At 44.1% G+C, this 21,221-nt stretch overlaps 1 protein-coding gene across 2 annotated transcripts; it reads left to right on the top strand.

Annotated features, from left to right (window-relative positions):
- The first annotated feature begins 4,946 nt into the window (after window positions 1–4,946).
- On the top strand, window positions 4,947–20,145 carry ZNF621 (zinc finger protein 621). 2 transcript variants are annotated; one of them, XM_077865669.1, is made up of 5 exons: window positions 4,947–4,968; window positions 6,193–6,278; window positions 15,940–16,067; window positions 16,668–16,777; window positions 18,366–20,145. In XM_077865669.1, the coding sequence occupies exons 1-5, from the start codon at window positions 4,962–4,964 to the stop codon at window positions 19,424–19,426; spliced, it is 1,392 nt and encodes a 463-aa protein (XP_077721795.1). In that variant the 5' UTR covers window positions 4,947–4,961; the 3' UTR covers window positions 19,427–20,145. The 2 variants fall into 2 exon arrangements, with proteins under 2 accessions (XP_077721795.1, XP_077721794.1); XM_077865668.1 differs by lacking the exon at window positions 4,947–4,968 and adding an exon at window positions 5,709–5,908 and having other exon boundaries at window positions 15,940–16,066; window positions 16,670–16,777.
- Window positions 20,146–21,221: the final 1,076 nt, after the last annotated feature.

The following is a 21,221-nucleotide window of genomic DNA, read 5'->3' as shown; positions in this document are numbered from 1 at the left end:
TGTCTCTGCCTCTCTCTGTGTGTGTCTCTCGTGAATAAAGAAATAAAATCTTTAAAAAAAATAAAAGGGAGAGAGGGACGCCTGGGTGGCTCAGCAGTTGAACGTCTGCCTTTGGCCCAACGCACAATCCTGGAGTCCCGGGATCGAGTCCCATATCAGGCTCCCTGGATGGAGCCTGCTTCTCTCTCTGCCTGTGCCTCTGCCTCTCTCTCTGTGTCTCTCATGAATAAAGAAATAAAATCTTTAAAAAGAGAGGGAGAGAGAGTGTGTGCCCACACAGGAGCGAGGCAGGGGGCGAGTGGGGCAGAGGGAGAAGCAGAGCATGGAGCCCCATGCCCAGACAGCTGGGGCTCTATCCCAGGAAGCTCTATCCCTGTGATCATGACCTGAGCCAGACACTTAACCCAACTGAGCTACACAGTTGATATATTTATGTTTTTAAGAATCTTCAAAATGGTTCTACAAAGAAGTTGGACCATTCTATATCCCCACTAGCATTGTATGAGAGTTAGACTTCCAAGACATTTTTGGCTATGCTCAGTAGTGCCAATCCTTTAAATTTTAGCTCTTCTAATAAATGTAATGCTGTCTCATTGTGATTTTAATTTGCATTTCCTGAATGACTTGATGTTGAGCATATTTTCATGTGCTTATTTGCCTTCCATATATCTTAGGTTAAGTGTCTATATCTTTTGTCTGTATTTTTATTCTTTGGGATATCTTTTTGAGGTGGGGGGGTTCTTTATATATTGTGGATACAAGTCCTTTTTCAGATGTGTGATTTATTTTTTTAAATATTTTATTTATTTATTCATGAGAAACACAGGAAGAGACATAGGCAATGGGAAAAGCCGGCTCCCTGCCGGGAGCCTGATGTGGGACTTGATCCTAGGACTCCAGGATCACGACCTGAGCCAAAGGCAGACGCTCAACTGCTGACTGCTGAGCCACCCAGGTGTCTCTGGATGTATGGTTTCTAAACATTCTCTCCCAGCATGTGGCTTGTCTTTTCATTCTCTTGATCTTTTTTTTTTTTTTAAGATTTATTTGAGAGTGCTTGAGCATGAACAGGGATGGGGGTGGGTCGGGTGGGGTGGGAGGGATAGGGATCAGAAGGAGGGAGAGGGATAAGCATACTCTCCACTGAACAAAGAGTCCAATGCGGGGCTCAATCCCAGGACCTTGAGATCATGACCCAAGCCAAAGGCAGATGCTTAACCAACTGAGCCATCGAGGCATTCCTCATTCTTTTAGTGTTTGAAGAGCAGAAGACTTTAATATTAATGAGGTCCAGTATATCAGGTTGTTCATTTATGGATTATGCTTTTAGTGTGTCATATTTAGGAAATCTTTGTCTTACCCAAGTTTACAAAGATTTTCCCTCCTATTTCCTAGAAGTTTTATAATTTTAGATGTTACGTTCTATCTATTTTGTGTTAAGTTTTGTATAGGGTATAAGGTATGGATCTACCGTTTCTTCCTGCTTTTTTAGGTGGGTATCCTATTTTTGAAAATGACTCCTCCACTGAATTGCCTTTGTACCACTGTTGCAGATCAGTTGCCGGTATAGGTTTGGGTCTACTTCTGGATTCTATTTGTTCATTGGTCTGTGTCCATCTTGATGCCGTTGCCTTAATCTGTAGTTTTTCTAAGTGTTGAGGTCACAAAGCATTAGTTTTTCTATTTTGTGTTTTGTCAGAGTTTTACCCTTTGCATTTCGAGGCCCTTTGCATTTCATATGAATTTTGTTTTATTTTTAAAAGATTTTATTTATTTATTCATGAGAAATACAGAGAGAGAGAGAGAGAGAGGAGAGAGAGAGAGAGGCAGAGGGAGAAGCAGGTTCCATGCAGGGAGCCTGACATTGGATTCAATCCCTGGTCTCCAGGATCACACCCTAGGCTGAAGGCAGCGCTAAACCACTGGGCCACTGGGGCTGCCCCTCATATGAATTTTAGAATCAGTTTGCAAACTTCTACAAAACATATCCTGATTGAGATTGTATGGACTCTTTAGATCAATTTTGGGGAGAATTCACATCTTTCTTTACAGTCCTTTGGGGCAGACCCTGCATGGAGTCTGTTACTACCTCTGCCTGTGTCTCTATCTCTCTCACTGTGTCTCTCATGAATAAATAAAATCGTTAAAAAAAACAAAACTATACAGTCTTTTGACTCAAAATCATGGTAAATCCATTTATTTGGATTTTTATTTCAGCATTGTTTTATCATTTTTACTGTATAAATCTTTCATACCTTTTCTCAGATTTGTCTATATCATTTTTTGATTCTGTTATAATAGTAAATTTCTAAGTGTTTATTGATGGTATAGAGAAGTGTAATTGATTTTTGTATTTTGACCTTGTATCCTGCAGTCTTGCACAATTCATTTAGTCTAAATTTTTTAGGGCTTTCTAACATTGAGAAGCATGTTTATAAATAACCATTTTACTTCCAATTCTGGATTTTTTTTTCTTGCCTGTTGCACTGGCTAGTGGCCGGGTGTTTCTAGGGAGAGCACTGGCCAGGTGAGGGATATCCAGCTCTAGACTTTTAATTTTGCTGATACATGCAGACTTCCTGACAGCTGTTTCCCATCCCCTGGTTCACTTGCCTGTAGGTCAGCACTGCCTGTATTCTGTCCCTCTGGTGAGGCTGCTCTGGGAAAGAATGGAACTCTTGTTGCATGCTCCCATTTTTGCCCCCTGACTGCCCATGATTCTAATTCTCATTTTCACAACTTGGGGATTTTTGAGTCTACCAAAACTTCCTCACTTGTTCTCCCTGTACTATAATACAAGATAGAGGAGTTCCATGTCCAGTGTTATCCCCCTTCAAGTTAAACCTGTTTGTGATAACTGGCTAATATTTTTAAAGAAGTTGTGATGTTTATGTGTATATGTATGTGCACACATGTGTGTGGTCATCTCTCTAGATTGGTGGTAGATGTTCATTTTGATAGGTTTAGAGAAGGGGCAGTATGAAAATATAAGTCCTTATCATGTTATTGTTCCTGGAAATCTAATTCATTTATTTAAAACAATTGTACATCAGCTTTACAATAAAAATACTGGAAATTTATAAAACACACAGTTTCTGTGATAGGCAAAATCTCAGTGTTAGGCGGTCTCCATATGGTCCTCAGTGATTCTGATCCTTGCATTCATGCCCTTGTGTATCTTATCTAACACTGTATTATGACTGGCCTGTGTTGGTAGTATATTGAGGTGATTGATGGTGCATAACTTCCAAAGCTAGATTATAACACTGTAGTTGGCCTTGGCCTTTTTTTTAATTTTTATTTTTAAAAAAGATTTTGATTTTTTAAGTTAACTCTACACCCAATATGACCCTGAGATCAACAAGAGTCATATGTTCCACCAACTGAGCCAGCCAGGTGCCCTTGGCCTTGGCCTTTTGGATTTAGTTTGAATCCTGTAGTCATGTTGTGAGGACTCAGCTGTGTGCAGAAACCTGTGTGGGGAGGGACCACAGCTTCACACCAGTAACCAGTACCAACTTGCCCGTCATGGAAGTGAGTTATCTAGGTGCTCTAGGCTTAGTCAAGCTTTCAGATGATTGCAGCCCCAGGTTACACCTGAATGGAATTTCATGAGAGATCCCAAACTGCTGTCTTACAGCCAAACCACTTGTGAATTCCTGGTTTATAGAAACTTTAAGAAATAGTAAGTGTATATTGTTTCAAACCATACAGTTTTGGGGTGATTATGCAGCAGGAGATACCTACTGTACTCTCCGTGGGAGGACTTTAAGCTATAGTTTGTCAGTAACGGTTTTAATTCCCGTGGAAATGTAACAGCACTCTAGCAGGTCTTAAGAGTTAATTCGCTTCAACTTAACACTCCTTATTTGCTGACATAAGGCCTTTGGTCTGTAACAGAACTGATTTACTTTCTTTGAGATTTGTAGGCCCTTGGCCTTGAGAAGTGAAGAAACAGAAACTTCCCAGGCCCCAAAGTCCAGCAAGTGTGTTTGAAGCCACCTCAGATTTTTGATTAGTCCAACATTTTAAACAAAATATTTTTCTTTTCTTAGGTCACATAAATGATTTTACTAACCTCCCTTTGTCTATCTGTAGACCTTGCCCTCCTTTGCAGAAAGAAGAGCACTCAGGCACCTCAGGAAACAGGAACCAAAGCCCCCAAGCACAACCCCTGAGCAATGAAAATGTAGCTGGCATCTAGTCTGCACGTGATTAAAGAAATGCTGCAGGCCACTGCACTCCCTTTGCCCATTAGCTACCCTAGACGTCTTAAAACCCTCCTGGGCCAGGCAGAAATATCCGAGTGGGCTTTTGGACAAAAGTCCAACTTCTCCCTAGGTTGCCAGCCTCCCGAATAAAGCTCAGATTCCTTTACAAACAACTCTCTTGAGTGATGATCTTTCAGGTAACAGGCAGCCAAAGGGGTTTTTGGTAACAAAAGGAGTAGAACTCCTGTGATAGAACCCACGTCCAGATATCAAGGATCGCGCTTTCAGCAGTGGGAGGCCAATTCTCCTCCATAGCACCGAAGCGCCTGGTGAGTAGGAGGCGTCTATCTGAAAATGTGTTCAATAGAAATAATCAAAGTAAAGTCTGTTCACGTTGGCAACCACGCTGGCCAACCGTGGTCATTGGAACCAGACTACCCAGGGATTTTCAAAAGCTTGGTCGCTCTGTGAAGGGCACTGGTTGGCTGACTTTCAGGGGTATTTGTCACTGATTGGCTCATGTTCAGAAGCTTGGGCTGCCATCGATCTGCTACCTTTCCCAAGCGAATGGCCACCGAAGCGAGGCTGTCACTGATTGGCTGGCTTGTAGAACGTGTACTGACCCAAAGTTATGCAAATTAGCGGCAATTACTTGACTCTAAAGAACGTAATTTTAATCTGTTCTCAGTTTTCTTAAACTTCATTCAGCCAAATTGCAGGAGAGACTGTTAACGGATTATCCAGATCTTCATGGAAGGTATTTTTTTTTTTTAAATTACCTAAATGCCAGTTACTGGGTGGGAAAATAGCTCTTAACTGCAGATTTGTTGGTAAATTTCTTGGGAAAAGCTAAAGAGAGGACCTATAGGTCGATACAGAACAAAATCATCTAATAAAGGACATGTCCTGTATATACAGGATGCCTGGCAACTTGGTCACCCGTATTTTGGTAGCCAAGTGAGACTGTCCCAAGACACTCCCACACGTGCGGGTCCTCGGAGGGGAGAGGGCTTCGGACGGCCGGACGGAAACCGCAGCTTTCCTAAGGGGGGCCCAGCTTGCGACCCCCGGAGGGTGCTGGGCTTGGGGCTCTGAGCGGCGGCAGCCGGGAGCCGTCCTCCGCACAGCAGCGCAGCCGGGCGACCGCGCAGCACAGGCGGCCCAGAGGGTCCCCGGAGGTAGCGACGGCCGCGGCGCGGGGAGCCACCAGCCAACGAGCGCGCGGCGGGCCGGTCACGTGGGCCGGGCCGGGACCACAGAGCGGCGCTGCCTCCGCGGCCTAGAGCGGCGCCGGGCGCTCGCCCTCCCTTCCGCGTCGCGGCGCACCTGGCGGCTTTTCGGCGCTGGGTCCGGGGCGGCGGGAGTCCCAGCCCGTTCGACGCCGAGGCCCGCCCGGCGTCCCTCCTCGCCGGGCCCAGTGTCGGCTCGCCCGCCGCGCTGACGCGGAGGTCGGCGTGTGGCCTGGCCGAGGCCGCCCGGGGTGGTTGCGCGGCCCCCCTCGCGGCCCCCGGCCCGGCCCCCGCCCGCCGAGGCGCGGGGCTCCGTGCTCCAGGCGGCGGTCCCGGGCGGGGCTCCGGTCAGCATCGCCCGCCGAACACCGAGTGTTTCCCCGTTAACGCGCGGCCTGGCACCTCTGCGTCCTTCTCCATTGGCTCCGTGTGGGGTCAACGTCATGGTTCCTGTAAGCGCGCTTTTAGGTTTGTTGGGACTCAGCGCTGTAGGGCTAGGATCGGTCGGCGCGCTCCGTGCGGATGGGCCCGGGCGCGCGCGGGGCCTGAGCAGGCCGGAGGAGCGTCCTGAGGGCCGGGCGGAGCCGTTCCGGAGGTCGTCGGGGCCCGTCGGCCTGGGGGGGGGGGGGGCGGGGGGCGGCGAGGGCTCTGAGGGCGCCCCCTCCGCGTGCTGGAAATGGGAGACTGGGGACGCTGCGGGCGGTTACGGTGTTGCCGGACAGGGCCGGTTGCGCTCATGGCTCTTCTCTCAGCTCCTAAGGTTCTTGCTCCTCCAAATCAAGAAGACAGTGCACGAAGCCAGGGGACATCAGCCATGCTCCAGACAACTTGGCCTCAGGTGAGCTGAGCTTCCTTGCAGTCGTTTAAAATCACGTTAGCTCTCAGGTGGTAATCAGGAAAGGACCAAGAAGGCCTTACTTGGCCACGCTCCGATTTCCCCCTTAAGTTTATCTCACAGCTACAGCTGTCAATAGTGGTGGAGGAGAGAGGAGTTGTGTGTGTGAAAGTGATGACTGCCCGTGTGTAGGGTTACGTGGGAAAAGAGGCACCCAAGCTAAGAAATCCTCCCTGAATGTGGAAATACAGATCATGGTTTGCAAATAAAAGTTGCCTGCTGAGATCGGAGAAATTCTCTATTGAGGAAGTTGTTCTACAGATTCTAGAGGTATCACAGGGAGACCAGCATTGTTCTTTCCATAGGCAGCTTGTAAGTGCGAGGTACATAGTATTGGATGATGCAGAACAAGTTTCCTTTTCTCGTGGAAGGTACTTGCAGCAAAATGGTTTGTTAACAAATCAGTAAGTTAATTACATGTTGCTAACCTAAGTGTTTCTCAAAAGTGTGGTCCGCCTGTGGGCAGCATCAGCATCACCTGGGAGGTCTTCAGAATTGCACATTTTTGGGCCCCATCCTAGACCCAGAATCAGACTGGGGAGGAGGGAGAGTGGGACCAGGAATCTATTGTAACAGGCTCTTCAGGCGATTCTTATGCATGTACATTTTCAAATCTGAGAAGCCTTGAAGAAGCTCCCCCTCAAGGAACATGACATGAGGTTGAGACCCCAAGATGAGCTAGAAACAGTTCTGGGAAGCCCTGAAGAGAGAGCTAAAGAGCACTTTCCAGAGAGAAGGACAGCAAATGCAAAGGTCCTGAAGTCAGGGAGAAAGCTGGGTATACTCTAGAAACAGGGAGAGATCAGAGAAAGTAGTTCACTGTGCAGTAGGAGAAATAGTAACTATAAAGACTTTGATTTCTATTCTGAGTTCAGAGGGAAAGCACTAAAGGATAATTATTAAGCAGTGTAGGTGACGTGGTTGGATTTATGTGTTAAAAAAGATTTTCCAGGGCAGCCCGGGTGGCTCAGCAGTTCTGTGCCGCCTTTAGCCCTGGGCATGATCCTGGAGACCCAGGATCAAGTCCCACGTCGGGCTCCCTGCATGGAGCCTGCTTCTCCCTCTGCCTGTGTCTCTGCCCCTCTCTCTCTCTCTCTCTTTCTCATGAATGAGTAAATAAAATCTTAAAAAAAAAAAAAAAAAAAGGTTTTCCAGGGTTTGGCTGGCTAAGTTGGTAGAGCATGCAACTCTTGATCTCAGTGTCGAGAGCTCAAGCCCCATGTTAGGTGTAGAGATTACTTTAAAAAAGGGGGGGGGGGCGGGCACCTGGGTGGCTGTTTCAGCATTTGCCTTTGGCTCAGTTGGTGATCCCAGGGTCCTGGAATCAAGTCCTGCATCAGGCTCCTCAGGCGGAGTCTGCTTCTCGCGCTGCCTGTGTCTCTGCGTCTCTCTGTGTGTCTCTCATGAATAAATAAATAAAATTTTGGGCAGCCCTGGTGGCTCAGCGGTTTAGCGCCACCTTCAGCCCAGGGCGTGATCCTGGGGTCCCGGGATCGAGTCCCAAGTCAGGCTCCCTGCATGGAGCCTGCTTCTCCTGCTGCCTGTGTCTCTCTCTCTCTATGTCTCTTATGAATAAATAAAATCTTTAAAAATAAATAAATAAATAAATAAATAAATAAATAAATAAATAAATAAATAAAATCTTTAAAAAAAAAAAAAGGTTTTTCCAGCCCCAGTGGTTTTAGTTGCAAGTCAGGCTCCCTGCATGGAGCCTGCTTCTCCTGCTGCCTGTGTCTCTCTCTCTCTATGTCTCTTATGAATAAATAAAATCTTTAAAAATAAATAAATAAATAAATAAAATCTTAAAAAAAAAAAAATTTTTCCAGCCCCAGTGGTTTTAGTTGTAGAAGGGTGTGGTGAGTCAGTTACAAGCATATTTTAGTCCCATAAGAGATAAGTATTGTCCTTTCTTTTTTTTTTTTTAAATTGGCTTTATTTTCAGACAAGTTTTGGGTTCATAGTAAAATGGAATAGAAAGCACAGTTTCCATACACACCCTACCTCCATATATGCATAACCTTCCCCCATTGCCTTTTTTTTTTGTAAAGTTTTGTTTATTAAGTAAACTCCACTCAGGTTCAAACTCAGGATCCGGAGATCAGTAGTCCCATGCTCTACAGACTGAGCCAGCCAGGCACCCTAATTTTTTTTTTTCTTTTTGAGTGTAGTCGACACACAATGTTACATTAGTTGGAGTGTAACATTTGATAAGTTTAGCGATTTGATGAGTTTATACATTATGCTTCTCACCACAAGCATGATTATCATCTTTCATCCTCTAACACTGTTACAGTGATATTCATTATATTCTTTATGCTGTGCCTTTTATTCCTGATTTACTCATTCTACAACTGGAAACCTGTGTCTGCCACTCCCCTTCTCCCATTTTGCCCACCCCACCGCCACTCTGTGCAACCCTCAGTTCTCTGTATTTACAGAACTGATTCTTTTTGCTTATTAATTTTTTTTAGATTCCACATATGAATGAAATTATATAGTGTTTGTCTTTCTCAGTCTGAGTTTTTTTTTTTTTTCAGTCTTGAGTTATTTTGTTAGCATAGTTCTCGGTAGGTTCATCCATGTTGTTACAAATGACACAATCTGATCCTTTTTTTATGGCTGCAAAATATTTCACTGTGTGTGTGTGTGTATGTATATATATATATATCTGTCTCGTCTCACGTGTATCTTCCTTATCCATTTGTTTATTGATGGAAACTTAGGTTGATTCCATTATCATGGCTATTTAAATAATGCTGCATTAAACATAGAGTTGCATGTATCTTTTTGAATTCGTGTTTCTTTTTTCTTTGGCTAAATATCCAGTAGTGCAATTATTGGATCATATGGTATTCTGTTTTTAATTGAGAAACTTCCATCCTGTTTTCCACAGTGGTCATACCGATTTACATTCCCACCCACAGTGCACTAGGGTTCCTTTTTCTCCGCATCTTCACCCACACTTACTATTTCTTGTCTTTTTTATTTCAGCCATTCTGACAGGTGTGAGGTGATACTTCATTTTGGTTTTGGTTTGCATCTTCCTGATGGTGATTGATGCTGAGCATTTTTTTCATGTGTCTATTGGCCACCTGTATGTAGGTCTTTGGGGGAAATGTCTATTCAAGTCCTCTGCCCATTTTTAAATCAGATTGTTTTTTGGTGTGCTTTTTTTGGTGTTGAGTTGTATAAGTTCTTTGTATTTTTTAGATATTAAGTCCTTATTGGATATATTATTTGTAAATATCTTCTCCCATTTAATAGGTTGCCTTTTTGTTTTATTGCTGGCTTCCTTTGCTGTGCAAAAGTTTTAGTTTGGTGTAGTCCTAATAGTTTATTTTTGCTTTTGTTTCCCATGCCTTAGAAGACACATCTAGAAAAATGTTGCTGTGCCTGATGTCAGAAAAACTACTGCGTGTGTTCTCTCCAGGAATTTTTATAGTTTCAGGTCTCATATTTAGGTCTTTAATCCATTTTGAGGTTTTTGTTTGTTTTTTTTTTTTGATACGTAAGAAAGTAGTCCAATTTCATTCTTCTGCATATAGTTGTCCAGTTTTCCCAGCACCATTTATTGAATGTTTCTTCCCCCATTGTATATTCTTGCCTCCTTTGTCACAGATTAATTGATCAGATAAGTGTGGATTTATTTCTGGACTCCATTTTGTTTCATTGATTTGTGTGTCTAGTTTATGCCACTACCATACTGTTTGGATTACTACAACTTTGTAGTATATCTTGAAATCTGGAATTGTGATACCTCCAGCTTTGTTTTTCTTTTTCAAGATTGCTTTGGCTATTCAGTCTTCCCCATAATCAACATCTGCCGTCAGACTGGTAATTTTGTTAAAATTGGTAAACCCATACTGACACATCACAATCACCCAAAGTCTACATTAGGGTTCACTCTTGGTGTTCAACATTCTGTGGGTTACAAATGTATAATGACATGTATCCATCATTATAGAATCATACAGCGTATTATTATAGAATCATACAGGATATTTTCATGGTCCTGAAAATCCTCCACGCTGTTCATCCCTATCTCCTTGGCAATCTTTTTACTATCTTCTTCATAGTTCTGTTATGTAATTGGAATCAGGAAGTATGTAGCTTTTTCAGATTGATTTATTTGATTTGGTTACATGCATTTAAGTTTCCTCTATCATTTTGCATGGTTTGGTAGTATAATTCTTTTCAGTGCTGAATAACATTCCATAGTCTCTGGATGTACCACAGTTTATCCGTTCACCTCTACTGAAGGACATCTCCAAGTTTTGGCAATTATGAATAAAGCTATTACAAACCTCTGTGTGCAAGTTTTTATATAGATAAAAATTTTCAGCTCATTTGGGAAGATCCCAAGGAGAATGATTGCTGGATCATATGGTAAGGGTATGTGTAGTTTTATAAGAAACTGCCAAGGGATCCCTGGGTGGCTTAGTGGTTTAGTGCCTGCCTTCAGCCCAGGGCATGCATGATCCTGGAGTCCTGGGATCGAGTCCCACATCAGGCTCCCTGCATGGAACTTGCTTCTCCCTCTGCCTGTGTCTCTGCCTCTGTCTCTCTGTGTGTGTGTCTTATGAATAAATAAATAAATTCTTTAAAAAAGAAAGAAAGAGCCAAACTTTCTTTGAAAGAAAGAAAGAAAGAAAGAAAGAAAGAAAGAAAGAAAGAGCCAAACTGCCTTTCAAAGTGGCTGTGCAATTTTGCATTCCTATCTGTAATAAATGAGATTTCCTGTTGCTCCACTCCTCACCAGCATTTGGTGTTGTCAGTGTTCTAGATTTTGGTCATTCTAGTGGTATCAGTGTTTTAATGTACATTTACTTGTCGACATATGATATAGAACATCTTTTCATATACCTGTGTGCCATCTGTACATCTTTGTGAGATGTGTCTTCTGGTCTTTTGCACATTTTTTAATGGGGTTGTTTGTTACCTTTGAGATTTAAGAGTTCTTTGTATACTTTGGTTAAGCCCTTTATCAAATAGGTCCTTTCAGCTATTTCTCCCTGTTGATGGCTTGTTTTCTTATTTATTGTATTATTCTATTTTTTTCTTTCACTTTTTAAAAGGAAGATGTTTCATTTAGTGCAATACACCTAAAAGGAAATCACAATACAGTGAACGATTCAAATCAAGGCTTTGGAATTTCATACAAACACCAAGACCAAAATCCTGAAGTATTGATATTGCATCTCACAACTTCCCCATTAATTTTTAAAAAGCTTACATTTAAATGCCTGAGACTAGAATTAACAAACATATCAAATGTTTCAACTGTAGACACAGATCCCATATTGCGTTTCACACAAAAACCATGTCTTTAAGTGTGCATCCAGTATTCAGTGTAATGTGGCATAAGAGCAACATTTAATATAATTTCACTGCATTAAACTAAATACACTTAGCTGTTTATTTACATCCTACAGTACCTATGAGAGAAGCTGTTTAACCGTTACAGTGTATCCAATTGTTCTCTTAGATGAATGTCCCTGTTCAAAAGAGTGAGCACAAATCTGAAGTATTGGCCTTTTATTTTTTTTATTATTATTTTAAAAATTTATTTATTCATGAGAGACACAGAGAAAGAGAGAGAGAGAGAGGCAGAGACACAGGCAGAGGGAGAAGCAGGCTCCATGCAGGGAACCCAACATGGGACTCGATTCCTCTTGATCCCGGCTCTCTAGGATCGCCCTGGGCTGAAGGCAGCACTAAACCGCTGAGCCACCCGGACTGCCCAAGTATTGGCCTTTTAATGTAGAGTTTAATTCCTGTTCATCTTTTTTTTTTTTTTTTTTTTCAAAATTTCTTCAAAACATTTGGGTAGTCTTCCACACTTACTTTTCCAGGTAATACTATTATTATTATTATTATTTATTATTATTACTATTATTAAAAGTAGGGTCCACATCCAATGTGGGGCTTGAATTCATAATCCTGAGATCAAGAGTCCTGTGCAGCATGGATTGAGCCGCCCAGATGTCATTGACTTTTTTGGTGGGAGCATGGATATTATTGAATTCCTAGACATAATTGGACATAACTGTTTACAAATTTGATTCTTCCGACTCAGAAACACTATTTCTCCCATATTCACTTTCTATTGTGTTCATCTGGGCCTTGCACATTTTTGTAAGGTCTAGTCTTAGCTGTATGAATGGCATCTTATTTTCTCCCATTTTATCTTTTTTAATATTTTATTTTATTTTTATTTTTTTATTTTTCAAAGATTTTATTTATTTATTCATGAGGGACACAGAGAGAGAGGCAGAGACACAGGCAGAGGGAGAAGCAGGCTCCATTCTGGGAGCCCGACATGGGATTCGATCCCGGGACCCCAGGACCACGCCCTGGGCCAAAGGCAGGCACCTAACCGCTGAGCCACCCAGGGATCCCCTAAGATTTTATTTTTATGTCCTCTCTACACCCTCTGTGGGGCTGGAACTCACAACCCCAAGATCAAGAGTCACGTGCTTTATCAGCTGAGCCAGCCAGGCATCCCCCATTTTATCTTTAATTGTTATGGTATTTAGGAAAGCTAGTGATTCCAGTTTACTTACCCTATATCTAGCTAACTTATTGAGTTATTTTGTCAGTTCTAAATATTTTCCATTTATTTCGTTGGCTCTTGGATATTTTTAGGCAGATAGTTACTTCATATGCAAGTAAAGATATTTCTGCTCATTTCTTGGATTTGTACTCCTTGTTTACACTCTTTTGCAAAAAGATATTTGGGGTTTTTTCTGACTATAAGTTTAAAAAAATTTATTTATGCTCAAACCTTTTTTGGAATTCATTTAGCAGATTTATATTAAGCATTTAGTATCTGCCAGGCACTGGATCACTGTGTTATAGTGAACCGGTTATTGAACAAAGCAGAGTCCTTGCCTCACGGACCTTTGTTCTGCTGGAGGGAGATGGATAATGAACTAATTTGTTGAATGATCAGAAAGACTAAGGAGAAAAATAAGGTGAACATGGGAACCCACCCACAGGAGGAAAAAAAAAAGTATTTTTGCAACCTGACTACCTTAAAGCAATAAGTGTTCCTTCAATTATAGGCATTTTTTTTTTTTTTTCTTTTTTCAGACTCTGGAACCCTGGGAATATTTGCTGGTGGGGAAGAAGGATAGTAGGGGAGGAAGAGATTGGTGGTGGCAGGCTGGGAGGAGGAGGAGGTTGTAAGAGTAGCCCAGGAGACATTAGGAAGTAAGGTCTGACTTGCTGTAAGTGGAGGTGAACTTTGGCTCACCTATGATCCTGTGGCTGGTGTCCTCAGAGACTTTACCACCTTGTTGAATCAGTAAGTACTTCCAGGACATCATGGTTCTGTCTAGTGTTGGGATTTTTGTGTCAGACTATTTTGGGGGCCCTTTGTACCTTGTCATTGCCTAGTTTAAAGGTCAGCTCTTGTTCTGAGGAGTGTCCACATTTGTACTTTTTCTTTTAGTGTCTCCTTTTGAACTGAGTTCCCTAACTGTTGTTTTAAAAGGACACCCTCATGGGGTGCCTGGGTGGCTCAGTTGGTTAAGTGTCTGACTCTTGGTTTCGGCTCAGGTCATGATCTCAGGGTCATGAGATTGAGCCCAGCATTGGGCTCCACACTCATTGTGGAGCCTGCTTAGGATTCTCTCTTTCTTCCCTCTCCCCTTCCCCCCTAGCTGCTCTCTCACTCTCTCTCTAAAAAAATAAAATAAAATGGGACACTCATAAGGATCTGAGTGTAGAGCAGCCATGAACACTGTGAGTGCCATCGTTTATCCTTGCGATACATTTCTTCCTGGCTTCCTCCAAGAGCAGTTACAGTAGCCTTCCCTTCTGCCCGGCCCCAGTGCTGACCCCACTGCAAGGCTGTTGCCCTGAGAGACAGTGGCACACAGAGTTAGGGGCTTAGCTGAGCCCCTCTTGGTAGGTGTTTTCATTTCTGGCTGCTAGAAGAACAAAGCTGACTGCATAAGGTACTGAATATCTCCTAGGATGTGGATTCTGGGGGAGCATCAGGGTGAGAAGGCACAGAAGTCATGAAACTTCTTCCAATGTGAGAATCTAGTTTTTGTGGTCTATACTATCCTGACTGTAGAAGCAGAGGAAGTAGCCAGTGGACACTCCCATGGAAGATTCAGGGGCTCTGGTTTCCAGGGTGGTATGTGACGTTTTAAAATAGCTGACCCTTTAGTCCACATTGGGGGAAGGAGCCCTGTGGCTTGGAGGGAGCATGGTAAAGATGGATTGACAGGTGCTGTTGGGAGTTACGAATTTGAGACACTGTTCTTCAAAGATGGGACAACACCAGGTCATGATGAGGATCAGGGGTGAGCCCAGTAATGGGAGGCAGCTTGGTGTGTGGAAAGAGCCCAGGTTTACTGTTTGATGGATCTGGCTGAAATCCCCGATCAATCCGTTCTTTCTGTGTGGTCCTGGGCAAAGTAATCCTTCTGAACCTTAGTTTCATCATGTGAAAATGGCACTAATAATTCCTACTTCATATATTTAAGATGAAAGGAAATACATGGGTGCCTGGGTGGCTCAGTCAGTTACGTGTCCCAACTCTTGACTTCAGCTCAGGTAATGATCTCAGGGTCCTTGGATTGAGCCCTGCATTGGGCTCTGCGCTCAGCGGAGTCTGTTTGAGATTTTCTCCCTCCCTCTCTCTCTCTCTGTACCTCCTGCTTGTGCTCTTTTCTTCTGTCTCTGTCTCTCTCTCTCTCTCTCTCTCTCACACACACACACACACACACACACACACACACACACATATCAATCAATCAATCCATCAGTCTTTAATAAAAAAGATGAAATACCTGTCCTAAAAGTACTTACCTAAGAGCCTGGTGCCTAGTGCTTAACTAATAAGTATTAACTCCCTTCACCCTTGGGGACACAGAAGGCTGCAGGGGGAGGCAGAGAGGGGCCCATCTTGGCAGGTGGGGTGGAGCTCAAGACTGGGGGATGGATCTGTATCCAGAGACAGGGCACTTCTAGCTTTCTTTGAAGATAAGTGGTTCAGAGAAGAAGCCAGAAAAGGCAAGCTGCAGGTTTCCTTCAAGAGAGCTTTCTGATAAAGTAAGAAGGTAGAAAAAATTTGGAGTAGCTCCTACCTTTAAGGAGTAGCTCTTCTGCACTAGTGGAAATGTTGGGGAAGACCAAGGAGGTGCTAGGTGCAGGGGTGTGTGTGTACTTTGGACAGGTGGAGACAGGGTGAATGGCAGTGGTCGGCAGCAGTCTCCATTGGCTGATGTATAGAAAATAGAGTGATGGGATTGTGGAGTACAAGAGGGTAGGAGATGCCATAGGGACAGAGTCAGGAACATGGGGGTTGATGCAGTGACCAGGGAGAGAGCCCCAGCTGCCAGGCTATGAGATTGGGATGACAGCTTTGGGGCCTCAGAACCATGCAGATGGAAGAGTGTTGGGGTTCTCCCTTTGGAAGTGGGAACATTGGCTGAGGGCTTGCCGCTTTGGGCTGCTGGGTGCTCTTTTCACTAGAGCCGACCTTCCAGGAGGCTCAGAGTTGGAGACCCTGGCAGGTCTACCTTGACCCTGTAACTCAGGCCTCTCTCCTGCCCTCACATGGGGCTTGAGCAGGAGCCTGTTGTTTCAGGAGCCAGTGACCTTTGAGGATGTGGCCGTGTACTTCACCCAGAGTCAGTGGGCCAGCCTGGACCATGCGCAGAGGGACTTGTACCGGGAGGTGATGCTGGAGAATTATGCTAATGTGGCTTCCTTGGGTAAGGACTCTATCTCTGGTCCTTTGTGATAGTTTGACCTCTTCCTCAGATGCTCTGGGGCTTCCAGAAGTCCTTAGGTTTGATGACTTCAGAAGTTATTTCTGTAGTCACCAGCCTCTGGAGATGCTGGGTGAGGAAATCCCTGGTTCCCTCTGGTTTTGAAATCAGATTTCTCCCCACATTCCGGAGAAGGACATGGTTCTGGGCCCTGAGGGAGAGGACTCTTCCTGGTGCACTAGGAGAGCCCTCGGTTCTTCCATGTTGCCAGTGTTGTGGGGATACTGGTCCTCCCCCAGTGCGGGAGTCTCCCCGGATATCAGGACCTGTGTTCTTCCTGAGGGCATCTCTTTAGGTCAGGGCGAGATTGCAGTTTCTTCCTGAGGAGAATGGCTATCTCCTTGGCCTTGCCTTGGACCATAGTTTGGAGCTCTTCCTCAGAACCCCTTGGTCTCCTGGGCATTTCATCCCATCCCCCTTCTCCTCCCCCTCGTCCCCTTCCCTCCCTCCTTCCCCCTGCCAGCCTATTGTGAGGTGGGCCGAGAGGGATCTCAGGAAAGCTCTGGAAGTCTTCCTTCAACTTGTTTTTCCTTTTTCTTGCTGGAGGAGCATTTCCATTCCCCAAACCTGTTCTGGTCTCCCAGCTGGAGAGAGGGGAAGCACCATGGGGCCCAGATCCCTGGGAAGCAGAGGTTGTGAGATGCATCAGTCCAGGTGAGTAAGAGAACCTAGCGGTTTTTGGTTTTGCCTTCCCAGGTTATTAAAAATGTTCCTTCTGCAGCAGAGAACATGGCTCCCTGTCGTTTATAAGGCATTCAATGCACTCTTTGACCTCTGCCCAGTTCCAGCCCTGAGCCTGGGGAAGACCAGTCCCTAGGGGTGCATGGCCACTCACCTCCCACAGAAAAGCTGTGACCTAGTAGCTCCTAAACCACCCTTTTCTTACTTAGGGGAAATACTTAGTTTTACGCCAATTTCATTTGAAAAAGTAGGTTTCAGCCATACTTTGAGAAAAGTATGATTCTATGGGTCAAACTGATTTATTTGTGCCACAGCTATGCGTTTTGTTTTTAGGCCTTCAGCAATGAAGCAAATGCCTTTAATTTGCCTTTTTAGTGTTTGAGTCACCTAAAAGTTCTATATGCCATAATCTTTAGGTCTTACATTATATCTGTCTTAGTCTTACATACAGATGGAAAGGCAGGAACTGTTGCCCATCACTGCACCCAACATACACAGACACACACATATGCAAGCACACACATACCAACACACACAAGCACACATGAATACACATATGCACACACCCAACACCAGTAGCCTAAAGTTTTCCTGAGACTGCTCACCAGTCCTGGGGGCTCTTGATTACTTCAGTTTTCTTTCTTTAGGAAGAAAGTTTCCATATAGGAAAATTGATTTTGTAAAGAGTGGTTCTTTTAGCAGAAATATGCTCCAGTTGAATCATCTATGTACCAGCTGACTTTCTGAAAGAATCTTTTATCTTAGGAGATTATGTGCAATATTTATTTGTTTTAGAGAGAGAATGAGAAGTGGGGGAGGGAGAGAAAGAGTGGGGGAGAGAGAGAGAGAAAGAAAGAAAGAATCCTCAAGCCGACTCCATGCGGAGTGCGGAGCCCAATGTGGGGCTTGATCCTACAACCTGGAGATTATACCTGAGCGGAAATCAAGAGTCAGACACTTAACTGACTATACCACCCAGGTGCCCCATGTGGAATATTTAAAAATAAAATCATTGGGCCATTATTTAGAATTTAGGATGGCTTCCTGGTTTATGGCAGGGGTGGGGCATTGAGATGCAGTATTTTTGAGTTTGGTTTGCAGCCTGCTAGACCCCTGCTAGTGTAAGAGCTATTCATCTCTTCTTCCCAGGAGTACGGATTTCCTTTCCTTTTTGGGGTCTCTCTCTCTCCCTTTCTTTCTCTTTCGAAAATTTTGCCTTTTTTGCTGATTCCTCTTATCTCTTCCATTCTGTTTTTCTCTTTTTCTCCCTGCTGCCTTCTTTCCTTTCCATTCTGGAAGGTGTCATCGTGCTCCTTTCACCTGCCTTAGTCCACTTCCCAGCCTTCCTCATTAGAGGTGCTTCTGGTCTGTTCCTAGTGTCTTCCTCCTCTACCTGTAGATGATCGTTTTCCTTTTTCTCTCTTATCCTCCTGTGTGGATGGTTGTAGCCACTTCGTGAGTATGTTTTTCAAAATCACATTCTACAAGAGAAGACGGGAGCCCGGGATCCTGTTTTCCTTCCAGGTCAGTAACTTGGAAAACTTGTGGTTTCTTTGGGCAGGTGGTGAGTCCTGGATCAAGAAAGAGGAGCCTGCTGTAAAGCAGGAAGGAGCTGAAGAGGCAGAGTTGCACAGAACGCTCGGAGGAGGACTTCTCAGAAATGTTTCCCAGCACTTTGACTTTAAAAGCAAGGCCACATGGCAGACTTTCAGTCTGAATCCGAATCTGATACTTCGGGGTGGAATGAAGTTCTATGAATGTAAAGAATGTGGGAAAATCTTCAGATATAACTCGAAGCTTATTCGGCACCAGATGAGTCATACTGGGGAAAAGCCCTTCAAGTGTAAGGAATGTGGCAAAGCTTTTAAGTCCAGCTATGACTGTATTGTACATGAGAAGAATCACATCGGGGAAGGGCCCTATGAATGTAAGGAGTGCGGCAAAGGTTTGAGTTCCAACACAGCCTTGACTCAGCATCAGAGGATCCACACTGGAGAGAAGCCGTATGAATGTAAGGAGTGTGGAAAGGCCTTCCGTAGAAGCGCAGCTTATCTTCAGCATCAGAGATTGCACACTGGAGAGAAACTCTATAAATGCAAGGAGTGTTGGAAAGCTTTTGGGTGTAGGTCACTTTTTATCGTCCATCAGAGGATTCACACAGGGGAGAAGCCATACCAGTGTAAGGAGTGTGGCAAGGCATTCACTCAGAAGATAGCTTCCATCCAGCATCAGAGAGTCCACACTGGAGAGAAGCCCTATGAGTGCAAGGTGTGTGGGAAAGCATTCAAATGGTACGGCAGTTTTGTTCAGCACCAGAAACTGCACCCCATGGAGAAGAAGCCTGTCAAGGTTCTTGGGCCATCGCTGATGGGTCCCCCATGCCCCTCTTCAGCCTTCTCTGCTGCTCCTATCCAGGGCCCGTGCTCTGCTCCCACTGTGGCCGTGCCTTCACTGACCTTTCCACATGCTGTACTTATTCCTACCTCTGGACCTTTGTTCATGCTACTGCCCGCATCTGGAATGCCGTCTTCACCTGTCCAAATAGTGCACGTCTTCCAGGGCCTTCCTCCCACTGTGAAGCCTTCCCCAGTTATTCTAGCCCCTTCCCCTCATCCCTCATGAGCTTTATCTCAGCACTCCTCCAGCTCTTAGGCCCAGCCGACTGTCAGCTTCACTTGAGTTTCATTTGTATATTTTGTCTTCACCTTACACTCCTCACAATTGTTTCAGCATAAGCTCCATTATAATCTATATATATTGAAAGACCGTGTTGTTGTATTTCCGTCTGGGTAGAAAGTGCAACTATCTGACCTTTGCACCAGTCTCTTTCAGGCTTGAACAGTAATGGCTGAATCTGCCCTGTGAGGATGTGGGTGTTGGAAGTGCTGGCAGGACACTTGGTTGCATTAGAGTGTCTGCGGGAGAGCCCATCCTTGCACGGGGCCTTTGTGGTTAGAGCCAAGCGGCTTGGGGGAAGCAGGAGAGCTGTGCAGGAACTGGAGGGGATGGCAGGGTGGGGTGCGGAAGGAGAGCACCAGCAACCGCTTTCAGCAGCAGACTCAGAAATTACTGTGGATTGTTCAGTGGGCTAAGGTGACGTCAATGCAGTTGAAGTCATGTTGCCCTTGGTATGGATCATTGAGGATCTTCAGCTGTGTATGCAAAAGAGCATGAGAAATAACCAGTGAACAACTATATGCAGTGATAACAATTATTTATGCAATTGATAGCAGTTATGTCTTTGAACACTGTGTTTTTTTCTTTAGTTTTGCTCTTGATATCTAGATTTTTTTTTTTATCTTTGATTTCCTAAGTAAATATACACCAAAGTATTCATCTTTGTTCCCTATGCTGTGTACATTTTTCTCAGTGGGCAGTCTGGTTTTCTGTTTGCAAGCATTGGCTTCAACATTTTATGTTCTCCGGATAGTATGGATTGTGAATAAGAATATGGCGAATTACGAAAGAAAGAGCATCAGTGTAAAGCCAACTTGGGGAAAATTTGAATAAGTTTCTGAATTATTTTTTAGGAATAGAGGGAGCTGTGTCACCACACAGCTAAATGGCGGCTAACCTGTGATAGGTCTGGGAAGCTGAATTTTGGATTGCTTTTATTTTTGACCTTGATGGGAATCTTTTACAACTATGCAAAGGACTATGTGAGCAATTTCTTTTCTTTTTTTAATTAAAAAAAATCTATTTATTAGAGAGAGAGAGAGAGAGAGAGAATGAATGGGGGAAGGGGGGTACAAGGAGAGAAAGAAGCAGACTTGCTGCTGAACAGGGAGCCTGACACGGAGCTTGATCTCAGGACCCTGGAATGATGAACTGAGCCAAAGGCAGATGCTTAACAGAGGAGCCACCCAGGTGCTCTGAAGCGATTTCTGAAAAAAGAATCTGAGTCCTTCATTATCAGCATTGATATAAAGTGACTCTTTAAACATTGGGCCATACATTTTATTCTTTTAAGTTGCTTTTGCTACCTAGATATTTCTCCACAGCAATTAACAGAAAAACCTTTAAATTAGTGGTTCTTACACTTTACCATGCATCTGAATAACCTGGTCTGAAAAGAGTAATTTTCTGGCCGAACTCCCAGAACTTCTGATTTTGGTATCTATGGTCATACCTAGACATACATTGAAAGAAACTCTGAGCACAAAGTGGCTATGGGCTGTTGGAGGCATGTATTTATACAGGGTTTGGGAGGGAACACCTTACTGTACAGTGGATCTTCATGAGAGAGATCTCTAAAAGCAGTGTGGTTTAGAAGCAGAGAGAAAAGCAATTGAAACATGGCCCATAGGAAAGAAAGAAAGGGGCAAAGAGGTCTGAGGTGGCTATGAGGCGTTCTAGAGTTCTCCACTGCCAGAGGCTTATGGGGGTTGAAAACAGACTACCTTTTGCTATTTGCCTG

Source organism: Canis aureus, chromosome 22 (genome assembly GCF_053574225.1).
Source record: "Canis aureus isolate CA01 chromosome 22, VMU_Caureus_v.1.0, whole genome shotgun sequence".
Classification (NCBI taxonomy): Eukaryota; Metazoa; Chordata; class Mammalia; order Carnivora; family Canidae; genus Canis; species Canis aureus.
Note: the sequence above shows the minus strand (reverse complement) of the source record. Positions and strands in the feature narration are given on the sequence as shown.

What these genes read in the sequence shown, in the direction of transcription:
- ZNF621 (XM_077865668.1), top strand. Translation starts at nt 5,884, where the DNA reads ATGGTTCCTGTAAGCGCGCTTTTAG. An exon ending in TCCTGTAAGCGCGCTTTTAG is followed by an intron (nt 5,909 to 6,192) that starts GTTTGTTGGGAC and finishes CTCTTCTCTCAG; the next exon opens with CTCCTAAGGTTCTTGCTCCT. An exon ending in TCCAGACAACTTGGCCTCAG is followed by an intron (nt 6,279 to 15,939) that starts GTGAGCTGAGCT and finishes CTGTTGTTTCAG; the next exon opens with GAGCCAGTGACCTTTGAGGA.